Genomic DNA, 13567 nt, shown 5'->3' on the forward strand with positions numbered 1-13567 from the left:
GCTTTTGACCGGCTAGACTGGTCTTTTCTAAGACTAACACTGAATAAATTTGGTTTTGGGGAAAAAATGATACAACGTATCTTCCATCTCTATGCATTCCCATCGGCTAAAATAAAAATTAATGGGGTACTTTCGGAGTCTTTTCACATCACAAACGGAACGAGACAGGGTTGTCCCCTATCCCCGATATTATTTGTCCTTTCCATGGAGATTCTAGCTGCAAAAATTCGCTCGGATGAAAATATTTCTGGCATAAAAATAGGGTCCCAAGAATTTAAGATATCTTTATACGCGGATGACGTGTTACTCACAATATCAGACCCGGTCAGATCTATTAAAAAATTAGATCAGATATTACAGGAATTTGGTAGCTATTCGAATTTCCTCATTAATAAAACTAAATCAGAAGCACTTAAACTTGTAATGTCATCTAGGGACTATCGTGAATGTAAGGCGAGCAATACATATGTCTGGAAAGATTCTTCCCTGAAATATCTAGGGGTTCAATTATCAGCTGATGATACACGCCTTTTTTCAGAAAACTATTCTGTGTTAGCCGCTAAAATTCAGTTAGATCTGAATTTATGGAGATCTAAAATGATATCGCGGCTAGGGCGCATACATACTGTTAAAATGAATATCCTCCCACGCATCCTATATCTTTTTCAGACCATTCCTATTAATATTCCCTATACCTATTGTACTAAACTTCAGAAAATTATAAATTCTTTTATTTGGAACCAAACTAAACCAAGAATCAAAGCTATTATACTGTATAAGACAAGATCAGAAGGAGGGCTAGGTGTGCCAAATATTAGAAATTACCATAGAGCAATTACTCTACAAAGGCTTCTAGATTGGCATATAAATCATAGGAATAAAGCGTGGGTACAGTTAGAAAATAATATCATAACGTCTCAACCAATGAATAAACTAATATGGTCATCAAGCAAAAGCAGACCGCTAAAAATTATGCAGTTCCCGATGATTAAGCACATCTTTGTAACCTGGGGGAAAATCACATCAGAGCATCCCCATATTTCAACTACACCTTCACCTCTCCTCCCGATTACGAATAATGTGGAGTTTCAGGGCGGGCATATAGCTAGTTATTCTAGCCCTCTAAATCTAACTCAATCTACACCGATATGCCAATTTTTAGATAATGGGAAACTCAAACCCCAACAGGAGCTGTCAAATTTAACCAATGGCACTTTTAGCAATTGGTTAAAGTATCTGCAATTACAAAATTTTGTAGCATGCCATTTAGAGAAAGAAAAGTTGGTCAGACAACTGACCAATTTTGAAAAAAATTGTCATACTGAAACTCCAATTAGGAGAACTGTTTCATTCAGTTATAAACTCCTTAACAATTCAACAGAGTTTTTAAAACTGAGTTATATGCAAAAATGGGAGATTGTCAGGGTATTCACTATTACAATCCTGTCCCTTTAATTCTGAATCCTCTTTTCCTATTTAAGGCCCCTCCTCTCTATGCTCCTCGCTTGGTAATTTGAATCAGTTACTTTATGTGACTCCTCTCTGAAGACACCTAGCCCTTTCCTCAATCTGTGGGGATTTCTTACTTGTTGCTTTGAAACTTTGCAGCCTACATTAATCCTTCATTGCTGTGTGCCGGTGTGCCTATTCTATTACTTGCAGTTTCTTAGGAACCAAAGGAGCTGCTTTCAATTCCCTAACTGTTACACCGGGTGGCTGTGACGTCACACCCGGCATCTCAGCGTGTCTGCAGCGCGTGTTCCGCGCTGTGTCCTTTCTACAAACAAGCATTCAGGATACCGTAAGGTTTTCATCTGGCTCTGACTTAGCCTTCCAAATAACCATCAGGAATTGGTCTGTATATTCTATTACTCTATTTGGATATCATTATGTCTCTCAATTAAGCAAACTACTTAAGCACTGTATTCAATGACTGTTACTATCACTAAAACGCAGGATTAACTTCAACTGCCTGTTACATTGCCTACTCTGTTTGAACTGCTGCTTGATTAACATCATTTGCTGTGACCACCTTGAACCTAACTAAGTGACTTATCGTTTGTTACTATCCTATCATTGCATAATCTATATCTGATAACATAATCCAAAATATCATTCTAACTACATATGATATTCCCTGAAGTGCTGAATTCCTAACAAATACATTTTGGCCTAATTACAATATCTCTTTGAACTACATCTGTTTGTATTACATTCCATTTCACTTCCTGTCTTCTTTGTATATGTGTCAGCTATATCATTTAATCACTAAGTAATTAGTTGATTAACTACCTACTCTATCTATAGATACTCCTCCTATCTGTTTAAATACAGGCATCCTGTAACCTGGTTGCGTGACAGCTCCGTTTTCACTCTGTACCCTGCAGTAGTGACCCTCAGTTCAATGAGCAAAACCGGATTCCTGTAAGTTAAATCTGTGTGAATCCAAGGTTTGGTGTGAGGCTGAGTGGTCCTACTATAGCGGATACTAGGTACCTAAAACTTATTTACCACCTGTTCTACCACATATCTTTACAGAACATAACATATTACCAAGCCCAAAAAATAAAAGTACCTCTATCCACTATCATGGAGTTGAATGAGCTTTCCAATAGAGTGGGTTCTCTAGCACAAAGTATGGATAGTATGTTACAGGGTTTAAGAGAGATACAAATTGAGAACCAGAATATTAGAAAATTTATTAATGAGCATATGACAACTAAACCTTCTACTTCTGAGTTTACACCGGAGCCTGTTGTAAGTCCGCCAGAGAAATTCTCTGGGGACAGGTCCATGTTCAGAGACTTTAGAAATTCTTGCACTCTTATGTTCACTTTAAAACCTAGGTCTTATCCTACTGACAGAATTAAAGTTTTGACTGTGATTTCTTTTTTGCGTGGAGAAGCTAAATCTTGGGCCAACACTTTCTATGAGACTGATGATCCCATATCAAATTCTCTTGATTCTTTCTTTTCTGCGATGTCCCTTTTATATGAGGATCATAACAAGCAGAATACTGCTGAAACAGCTTTGAGATCCTTACGCCAAGGGAAAAGGATGGTAGAGGAATACATAACAGACTTTAAAAGATGGGCTCCTGACACTTTATGGAACAACCCAGCTCTGAAAAATCAATTTCGCATGGGCCTCAGTGACTCATTAAAAGATGAACTTGCTAGAGGTATCATTCCAGATGTTCTTGAGGATCTCATGACTTTATGTATTGGTATTGACCGGAGACTCAGGGAAAGGAAATATGAAAAATCCATAACTGACATCACTCCTAAGAAATACACTCCCTATCATATAAATCTTCCTACCCATGCTACCAAGAATGTTGATGAACCCATGGATGTTGCTGTGATTAGAGGCCCTCTAAAGCCTGAAGAGAAAGCCAGACGCAAACTGCTTAATTTGTGCCTCTATTGTGCCGAAAAGGATCATGGCGTAAGGGATTGCCCATCTCTCCTTCGTCAAAAGAAGGGTAAGAGAGTGAGATTTAAGCACAATGTTAATATGGTTAATAATAATTTGCTTAATTTATCAATCCCTCTCTCGTTGCAGTGGGATCAGCAGAAGATAGACGTACAGGCCGTAATTGACTCTGGAGCATCTGGGAATTTCATAGATTTAGTTTTTGTTGATAAGCACAAAATACCACTAATAAAAAATAGTGTTGCACTAGCCATCCGTTTGGTTGATGGATCATTTTTTAGTTCTGGTCCTATTTCACACCATACAGTTCCACTTAAGGTTACTTCAGACTCAGGGCATACTGAGTTAATATCTTTTGATGTTTTACCAAGTTCTGTCTACCCTATGATACTCGGTATTCAGTGGTTGTCTATGCATAACCCCACTATTTCTTGGACAGACTCTACTGTAGTTTTTGATTCTCAGTACTGCAAGCAATTCTGCACTGATTCTCATACACTTTGTCATATTAATGTAGAGACATTACCAGATTGCTACAAAGAATATGCTGATGTTTTTGATAAGGTTGAGGCAGCCACACTTCCACCACATAGGAAGTATGACTGCCCTATTGATCTCATTCCTAACTGCACCATTCCATATGGTCATATATATCCTTTGTCCCAACCTGAACTAGCACACCTTAAGGAATATCTAGACGAAAACTTGAAAAAAGGGTTTATACGTCCATCCACTTCCTCTGCAGGTGCTGCTATGTTTTTCGTGAAAAATAAAGATGGCAGTTTACGCCCCATTATAGATTACAGACAACTGAATAAATGTACTAAGAAAAACAGATATCCCCTGCCTCTCATTCCTGAACTAATTGAGCGCCTTCAGGGTGCCACCATCTACACCAAGCTCGATCTTAGGGGTGCATACAATGTAATCAGGATGAGAGCAGGGGATGAGTGGTTAACGGCTTTCCGTACACGATACGGACTTTACGAATACACAGTAATGCCGTTTGGGCTTTGCAACGCCCCAGCCACTTTCCAGTGCTTCATAAATGATGTTTTTCACGACCTTCTGGATGTATGTATTGTTATCTATCTAGATGACATTCTTTTCTATTCAGACACTTTTGAAAATCATTTAAAACATGTAAAATTAGTTCTATCTCGTTTAAGACAACATCATCTCTACGCTAAACTAGAGAAATGTATATTTAATACTAACTCTATTTCATTTCTGGGTTACTGTATCTCTCCTACTGGGATTACTATGGAGACCAGTAAAGTAGAAGCTATACTCAAATGGCCAGTACCCTCATGTAAAAAAGATGTCCAGAGGTTTCTTGGTTTTGCGAATTTTTATAGAAAATTCATTAAAGATTTCTCACATATTGTTAAACCATTAACAACTTTAACTAAGAAAAATATCAGGTTTTCATGGGATAGTAAAGCTCAGGACTCTTTCACTACCCTCAAGAATAAATTTACTTCAGCCCCTATTTTGCAATTCCCAGATCCCAGTTGTCATTTTACGCTTGAGGTTGATGCTTCTGAATTTGCAATAGGGGCTGTTCTATCCCAGAGGGCCTCTCAAGAAAAGCCATTACATCCTGTTGCATTCTACTCTCGTGTCATGAGCTCAGCTGAGATAAACTATGGTATTGGTGATAAGGAATTGCTTGCCATCAAATCCGCATTGGAATTCTGGAGGCATATCTTGGAAGGTACAAAATTTCCAATTACTATTTACACAGACCATCGTAATTTAGAGTATTTAAAGTCAAACAAGACCCTGACTTCTCGTCAAGTCCGCTGGAGCCTTTTCTTTTCACGTTTTGATTATGTGATCACCTATCGTCCAGGTTCTAAGAATCTTAAGGCAGATACCCTCTCTCGTATACCTCCTAAGCCACAAGATCATTTGACACCTGCCTCAGTGATACCTGCGGACAGAATCATTTGTTTAACAAACGATTTCTTGGAGACCCTAAAGCTGCAACAGAAGGAGGATTCATTAATAACACACCTCAATTTAAATAAACATTCTGATGAACTGTTCTATCATCATGATCAGCTATATGTACCCAAGGATCTCAGGAATCAACTTTTAGCAGCAGCTCATGATTCCTCTTTAGCAGGTCATCCTGGCGTACATAGGACTCTTCATATCCTCTCAAGGAATTATTGGTGGCCCAAAATGTCTGATACAATCAAGCAATACATCAAAACATGTTTTCTTTGCACTACTAAAAAACATCAACATACACGTCCCTACGGATACCTTCTATCTCTTCCAGTACCTGAAAGACCTTGGGCAGATATTGCCATGGACTTTATTGTCGATCTGCCACCTTCTGCTAACTTCAACACTATCATGGTCATTGTTGATCTTTTTTCTAAAATGGCCCATTTCCTGCCACATAGAGGTCTACCCACAGCTCAAGAAACAGCTACTCTTTTCATAGATCATATTGTCAAATTACATGGTCTACCAAATTCCATTACTAGTGACAGAGGTTCTCAGTTTACCTCTAGATTTTGGGAACATCTTTGTAAATCCCTCAACATCTCTAGGAGGTTAAGTACAGCTTTTCATCCACAAACCAATGGGCAGACTGAGAGAACAAATCAAGCCCTGGAACAGTATCTCCGTTGTTACTGTTCTCTAGAACAAGATAACTGGCATTCTCTCCTTTCCACTGCTGAATTTGCTCATAATAACATGCTCAACTCCTCCACTAAAATGTCTCCATTTTTCCTTAACTACGGTTTTCATCCTTCTTATGACATTCAGACTCCAAAAAATTCTCCTATACCCGTTGTTAATGATAAAATCAATACCTTAGTGAAAGGTTTCGCCACTGTTAAACAACTACTACTCGATGCTCAAAAAGCTCAAAAACATTACTACGATCTACGACGTTCTAAACCTCCTGAATATAAGGTGGGAGATAAAGTTTGGTTAAGCACGAAGAATATAAGATTACAAGTTCCTTCCAAAAAGCTCGCTTCACTTTATTTGGGTCCCTTTGAAATTAAGAATGTTGTTAATGTGAATGCAGTCACTCTTCAATTACCTTCTTCCATGAGAATTCATCCAACATTTCATGTCTCACTTCTTAAACCCTATGCTTCTATCAGGGCTACATCTTCGATGGATACTTCTTTAACTCATGTGACAGATGAGAAGGAGTACGAGATTGATTCTATTCAAGATTCTCGATACTTTCGAAACCACCTTCAGTATTTGGTCAGTTGGAAGGGTTATGGACCTGAAGAAGACTCTTGGGAGCCTGCTACTAATGTTATGGCTCCACGCTTGGTTTCCTTGTTCCATAGGAGGAATCCTCACCGTCCAGGTCCTTGATCCGCTGAGCGGCTCCTTGAGGGGGGTGTCCTGTCAGGGTATTCACTATTACAATCCTGTCCCTTTAATTCTGAATCCTCTTTTCCTATTTAAGGCCCCTCCTCTCTATGCTCCTCGCTTGGTAATTTGAATCAGTTACTTTATGTGACTCCTCTCTGAAGACACCTAGCCCTTTCCTCAATCTGTGGGGATTTCTTACTTGTTGCTTTGAAACTTTGCAGCCTACATTAATCCTTCATTGCTGTGTGCCGGTGTGCCTATTCTATTACTTGCAGTTTCTTAGGAACCAAAGGAGCTGCTTTCAATTCCCTAACTGTGACGTCACCCCCGGCATCTCAGCGTGTCTGCAGCGCGTGTTCCGCGCTGTGTCCTTTCTACAAACAAGCATTCAGGATACCGTAAGGTTTTCATCTGGCTCTGACTTAGCCTTCCAAATAACCATCAGGAATTGGTCTGTATATTCTATTACTCTATTTGGATATCATTATGTCTCTCAATTAAGCAAACTACTTAAGCACTGTATTCAATGACTGTTACTATCACTAAAACGCAGGATTAACTTCAACTGCCTGTTACATTGCCTACTCTGTTTGAACTGCTGCTTGATTAACATCATTTGCTGTGACCACCTTGAACCTAACTAAGTGACTTATCGTTTGTTACTATCCTATCATTGCATAATCTATATCTGATAACATAATCCAAAATATCATTCTAACTACATATGATATTCCCTGAAGTGCTGAATTCCTAACAAATACATTTTGGCCTAATTACAATATCTCTTTGAACTACATCTGTTTGTATTACATTCCATTTCACTTCCTGTCTTCTTTGTATATGTGTCAGCTATATCATTTAATCACTAAGTAATTAGTTGATTAACTACCTACTCTATCTATAGATACTCCTCCTATCTGTTGAAATACAGGCATCCTGTAACCTGGTTGCGTGACAGCTCCGTTTTCACTCTGTACCCTGCAGTAGTGACCCTCAGTTCAATGAGCAAAACCGGATTCCTGTAAGTTAAATCTGTGTGAATCCAAGGTTTGGTGTGAGGCTGAGTGGTCCTACTATAGCGGATACTAGGTACCTAAAACTTATTTACCACCTGTTCTACCACATATCTTTACAGAACATAACAGAGATAGAGACCGGACGACAAATAGAAGATTCAGACTGGCGGTCTATATGCATTAATGTAGGTAGATCATCTTCTTCCTCTAACATCCAGGAATTAAATTATAAGATACTTACTAGATGGTATTTAACGCCAGCTAGGCTGCATAGCATATATCCTAATGCCTCCAAGTATTGCTGGAGAGGTTGTGGTGGAGTAGGTAACATGCAACATTTATGGTGGGATTGCCCCAGGGTAAAAAGTATGTGGGAACTAATTACAGGATATATTCAGCAGTTGAGTGGGAAGGAGGATTTAGAGTTGGATATATACATAGCACTATTAAATACACCCATTAAAGGTATAGGTAAAATAAGAGCCAAATTAATAATGTATGTATTAAATGCATTTAAATCCTTATTGGCCAGAAACTGGAAAAAACCAAATGTCCCAGGGGAGGGAATGTTAATTGATAGAATTAATGAGTTATTGTTGTTGGAAGAATATACATATTTAAGATCGAGCAGAGAAGAGGTTTTCCAGCTGATACGTTTCCAATGGGAGGAATTTAAACAAATAAATCAAATTTAATGTGCTAGGATGGAGGGGGACTCCTTGGAGGAGTGGGGGGGGGCGGAGCGGAGGGGACAGGAGTTTTTTTAGGTAATTCCCTTTTTTTTTTTTTTTTTTTTTTTTTTTTCTCCCTTCTTTCCCTTCCTTCCTTTTACTGTTAATGTTGGGTGAATGGTTATTGGCTGTTGTAAGCAAGTGTTATTCTGATAGGAAGATTATGCCATTAAATAAAAAAAAAGAAAAAAAAAAAAAAAAAATATAATATAGGTGTCGGCGATGTTAGGGGCAGCAGATTAGGGGTTCATAGGTATAATGTAGGTGGCGGCGGTGTCCGGTTGGCAGATTAGGGGTTACATTTTTTTATTATAGTGGCTGCGATGTGGGGGGGGCCTTGGTTTAGGGGTACATAGGTAGTTTATGGGTGTTAGTGTACTTTGTAGCACATTAGTTAAGAGCTTTATATTCCGGCGTTAGCCCATAAAGCTCTTAACTACTGACTTTTTTTTGCGGCTGGAGTCTTGTTGGTAGAGGGTCTACCGCTCACTTCTTCCAAGACTCCAAATACCGGTGTTAGGCAGATCCCATATAAAAGATAGGATACGCAATTGGCGTAAGGGGATCTGCGGTAGCCTGGAGTCGCGGTAAGGAAGTGAGCGTTAGACCCTTTCCTGGCTGACTCTAAATACCAGCGGGTGGCCAAAAGCAGCGTTAGGACCCCTTAATGCTGCTTTTGATGGCTGACGCAGAACTCTCTAGCCGATAGATATTGTAAGCACACTGCAAAATTATCAGTTTCTCTGGTTTTACTATTCATAGTTATGTAATTGAGTAAAATTAATATTTTTGTTTTATTCTACAAACTACTGATAACATTTCTCCCAAAGTCCAAATAAAAATATTATGATTTAGAACACTTATTTGCAGAAAATGGCAACTGGTCAAAATAACAATTTTGCAGTGTTTTCAAACCTTGAATAATGCAAAGAAAAACAAGTTCATATTCATTTTTAAACAACACAATACTAATGTTTTAGCTTAGCAAGAGTTCAGAAATCAATATTTGATGTAATAAACCAGATTTTAAATCACAGCTTTCGTGAGTTTTGGCATGCTCGCTACCAGTCTTTCACATTGCTGTTGGGTGTCTTTATGTCACACCTGGCGCAAAAATTCAAGCAGCTCGTTTTTGTTTGATGACTTGTGACAATTAATATTCCTCTTGATCACATTCCAGAGGTTTTCAATGGGGTTTAGGTCTGGAGATTGGGCTAGCCAATACAGGGTCTTGATCTGGTGGTCATCCATCTACATTTTGATTGACATGGCTGTGTGACATGGAGTAGAGTCCTGCTGGAAAAATCCATCCTCAGAGTTTGGCAACATTGTCAGAGCCAAAGGAAGCAAGTTTTCATTTAGGAAAATCTTGTGTCACTTGATTCATGTGTCCTTCACAAAGATGAACCTGCCTGATTCCAGCCTTGGTGAAGCACCCCCAGATTATCACTGATCTTCCACAAAATGTAAAGTAGATGTGACACTGTGGCTTGAAGGCCTCTCCAGGTCTCTGTCTCACTATTAGACAACCAGGTGCTGGGCAAAGCTAAAAATTGGACTCATGAGAGAAGATGACATTACTCCTGTCCTCTGTTTCAAACTGTCTTCGCCATGCACTTCACCCCAGCTGCCAATTATCATTATTTTTGTAGGTTACTTGATATCCTAAGATTGTTGTAGAGAGTTGTTTTCACCCTCTGCCAGTCAGTAACTTTGCTGTCCCCAATGCCTGTGGCTTGACCTTGTTCTTATGAACCACTGTCTTTTAAATTTTAAAGGAGGAAGCAACCTGACAATCACTGCATCCCTCTGACAGTAAAGCAAAAATTTAACCCTTGTTTTCCTCACTTACAACTTTTCTTTGCAACTCTGTTGATGTGGTCAATTGTTATTTTTATTTATTCCAATTATTTTTAAGGTACTACTAGCACTTTTTTTGCCATCCAGCTGGTCCTATTGCAAGAGGATAGTAATGAACACAGCATTACATACGATTTGGTTCAGGTGATCACCTAATCAGTACCTCATTAAAAGTCAGATTATAAATGGAGCGCAATCGTTAGCGTTGTGGTTTCTTTATGCTCAAATCCATTTTACAAATGGCCTGCTGTTTGAATTATAGTATTTTTTTTTTGTGTTTTCTATGGTTGGTGATTAGCAGCAATGTCTGCTTATATTATCGGTTGAAAGTAAATGCGATCGCTCAAATGTAATCACATTTAACGCTCAAACTTTTTACACAACCAGAAAGCTTGTGTAAAGAGGTTGACTGGAGGAAACAGTTGCACTGAACTATTCTATTTAACCCTGAACTGCCATTTTCCCATCACAAAGTTACCCACTACACTATTAACCCCTAAACCACCACACCCCCATTGCAAAGTAACCCACTACACTATTAAACCCTAAACCGCCACATATGTCCCATCGGAAAGTAACCCACTACACTATTAACCCCTAAACTGCCACATACCCTATTACAAAGTAGCCCACTACAATATTAACTTCTAAAACTCCACAAACCCTATAGCAAAGTAACCCACTAACATCTAAACCCCCTAACCTAACTCCCCCTACGTTACTGAAAAACAGACTAACCTTACTTGTAAAAATTAGAAAACAAAAATGTAATTGAAAAAAATAAAAAACCTAACCTTAACTTTAAAAATAAAAAACCTAACCTTACCTTAAAACTAAAAAAACCTAACATTACTTAAAAAAGGACGAACATTACAAAAAAAATACCTTTACAAAAAATAAAATAACCTACCATTACAAAAACAACAAACAAATTACCAAAACAAAAAAAAAGTTATGCCTATTCTAACACCACAAAAAAGAACACCAAAAAAAAAAAATTAAAAATTATACTAACACAGAACTACACAAATAGCCCTTAAATGGCTTTTGTTGTAGGGCATTGCCCAAAAGTGTCAGCTCTTTTTCTTAAAAAAAAAATAAATCTAGACAACTCAACAATTAACCACCCCCCCCAAAAAAAAAATCTATCTTAAAAAAACTACTCTAAAAATTGTTTTGAAAAGGCATTTGGCTAGGCATTGCCCTTAAAAGATCATTTAGCTCTTTTGCTGCCCAGAAAATAAAAATAAAAATAAAAAAATAAAATCACCAAAAGATGAATCCTGGCAGGAGCACTCCATCTTCATCCCAGCAGCGATCTTAACTTCATCCCAGTGGCGTCCTTCTTATCTAATCCCGGCAGTGATCATCATCCATCTCCTTATCTTCCATCCCCATCATCCTCTTCATGCGGACACCAGCCGCACACTGAAATTTAAATGTGCAGTATCCCCTTTATATAGGGGTGCCTTTGCATTCCTATTGGCTGATTTTCAATTTAAAAATTCAAATCAGCCAATGGGAATTAAAGCTTCTTATGTACAATAAATCCTAGATAAATTGCAGAATTGAAAGATTCAAAATAATTTTACAGAAAAATAGATATTTTTGAATAATAGGTCTCCATTACCAGCAAAGTTGCTCATTGTTCTGTCATAATCATCACTGAGAGGTTTTCCTGAATGCCAATGTATCAATTCATCATACGATTTTCTTCTGGTGAACAAGCGCATTCTTGGGTCCTCCCTACAGATAAAAATAATAAATAATAAACTGTGCTATGTATTTGGAGACAATATTTACTGTATTCAAATATAAATAAAAGAAATTAAAACTATTTTAAAAACTTGTAAACCTAAAGACAAACTAGATTAAGAGCAGTGCCTTTCCATTCACTTTCAATATATGAATATTTAAATAAATGGTTGAATTTTAACCATTCAATAACTACTTAAGCATCACACTCCAGATGCATAAAAGCTGCTACGCAAAAAACATCATAAAAGGGTGAATGCTGAATACCCTTCACACCAACTTCATGAAACAAAATAAGGGATCTTTTTTTTATTTTTACTGAATGATTTTTTTTTTCTTTTTGTGTAATTTGGAAGGTGTTAGGAGGATTATTTGCAATGGGCAGGGGATAATGGTGTCATGGGAATATATATATATATGGTGGATTGTTTCAAAAGGTTATTTGTGTTTAGGGAGGTTGTGGTTAGAGTAAATGGCAGTGGGGCTCATTGAGACAGCATAGTTATGTTTATTCACAGTGGGGTAGATGATAGTTAAAGGGACAGTCTACACCAGAATTTGATTTTTTTCAAAAAGATAGATAATCCCTTTATTAACATTCCCCAGTTGTGCAAAACCAACATAGTTATATTAATATATGTTTTATCTCTGTGATTACCTTCTATCTAAGCCCCTGCAGACTGCCCCCTTATCTCAGTCCTTTTGACAGACATGCAGTTTAGCCAATCAATGCAGACTCCTAAATAACTCCACGGAAGTGAGCACAATGTTATCCATATGACACACATGAACTAATACTATCTACCTGTGAAATACTTTCAAAATACTCTGAGCTAAAAGGCGATTTTCAACGGTTTAGAATTTAGTTTGAGCCTAACTAGGGTTAGCTTTTCAAAAATACCACCAAGGGAACAAAGCAAATTTAATGATAAAAGTCAATTGGAAAGCTGTTTAAATTTCATGCCCTATCTGAATCATGAAAGTTTAATTTTGACTAGACTGTCCCTTTAAGGTTAATTTGGGTGGGAAGGGAGCTGGGGTTATATAGTTACACTTATTTGTGGTGAAGATGGATGTGGTTAAGGTTTATTGTATTAAGGGGCATTAGGACAGTATGTGCAGTGGGGGGTATACTTGTTATGGTTAAAGGGTGTTATGATCGTGGGATACTCTGCTATCAGACCGAACTCGGCCAGTAGTCTTGTTATCCCTCGCGTTGAGCCGGAAAGATAGGGAATATCCCAGAGCAGAGAAGGGTTGTAAGATGAGGTAAGCAGCATTCACCACAGGCAGGACAGTCTGCAGCGGCAACAGTCAGGAAACCAGAGAAAGGCAGTTTAGGGGCAAACCACCAAAAAGGTCAGATAGGCAGGACCTGGCAACAGCAAGGCAGTCTAGAGGCAAATCACT

General features: G+C 38.1%; 1 protein-coding gene across 1 annotated transcript in view; it reads right to left on the reverse strand.

Annotated features, from left to right (window-relative positions):
- LOC128647449 (probable ATP-dependent RNA helicase DDX60) overlaps positions 1-13567 on the reverse strand; it is a 1088706-nt gene that overhangs the window by 773188 nt on the left and 301951 nt on the right. Inside the window, exon 12 of the mRNA XM_053700235.1 lies at positions 12033-12148. Coding sequence (XP_053556210.1) covers positions 12033-12148 — 116 coding nt within the window. The remainder of the gene's footprint in view (positions 1-12032; positions 12149-13567) is intronic.

Source organism: Bombina bombina, chromosome 2 (assembly GCF_027579735.1).
Source record: "Bombina bombina isolate aBomBom1 chromosome 2, aBomBom1.pri, whole genome shotgun sequence".
NCBI classification, from domain to species: domain Eukaryota; kingdom Metazoa; phylum Chordata; class Amphibia; order Anura; family Bombinatoridae; genus Bombina; species Bombina bombina.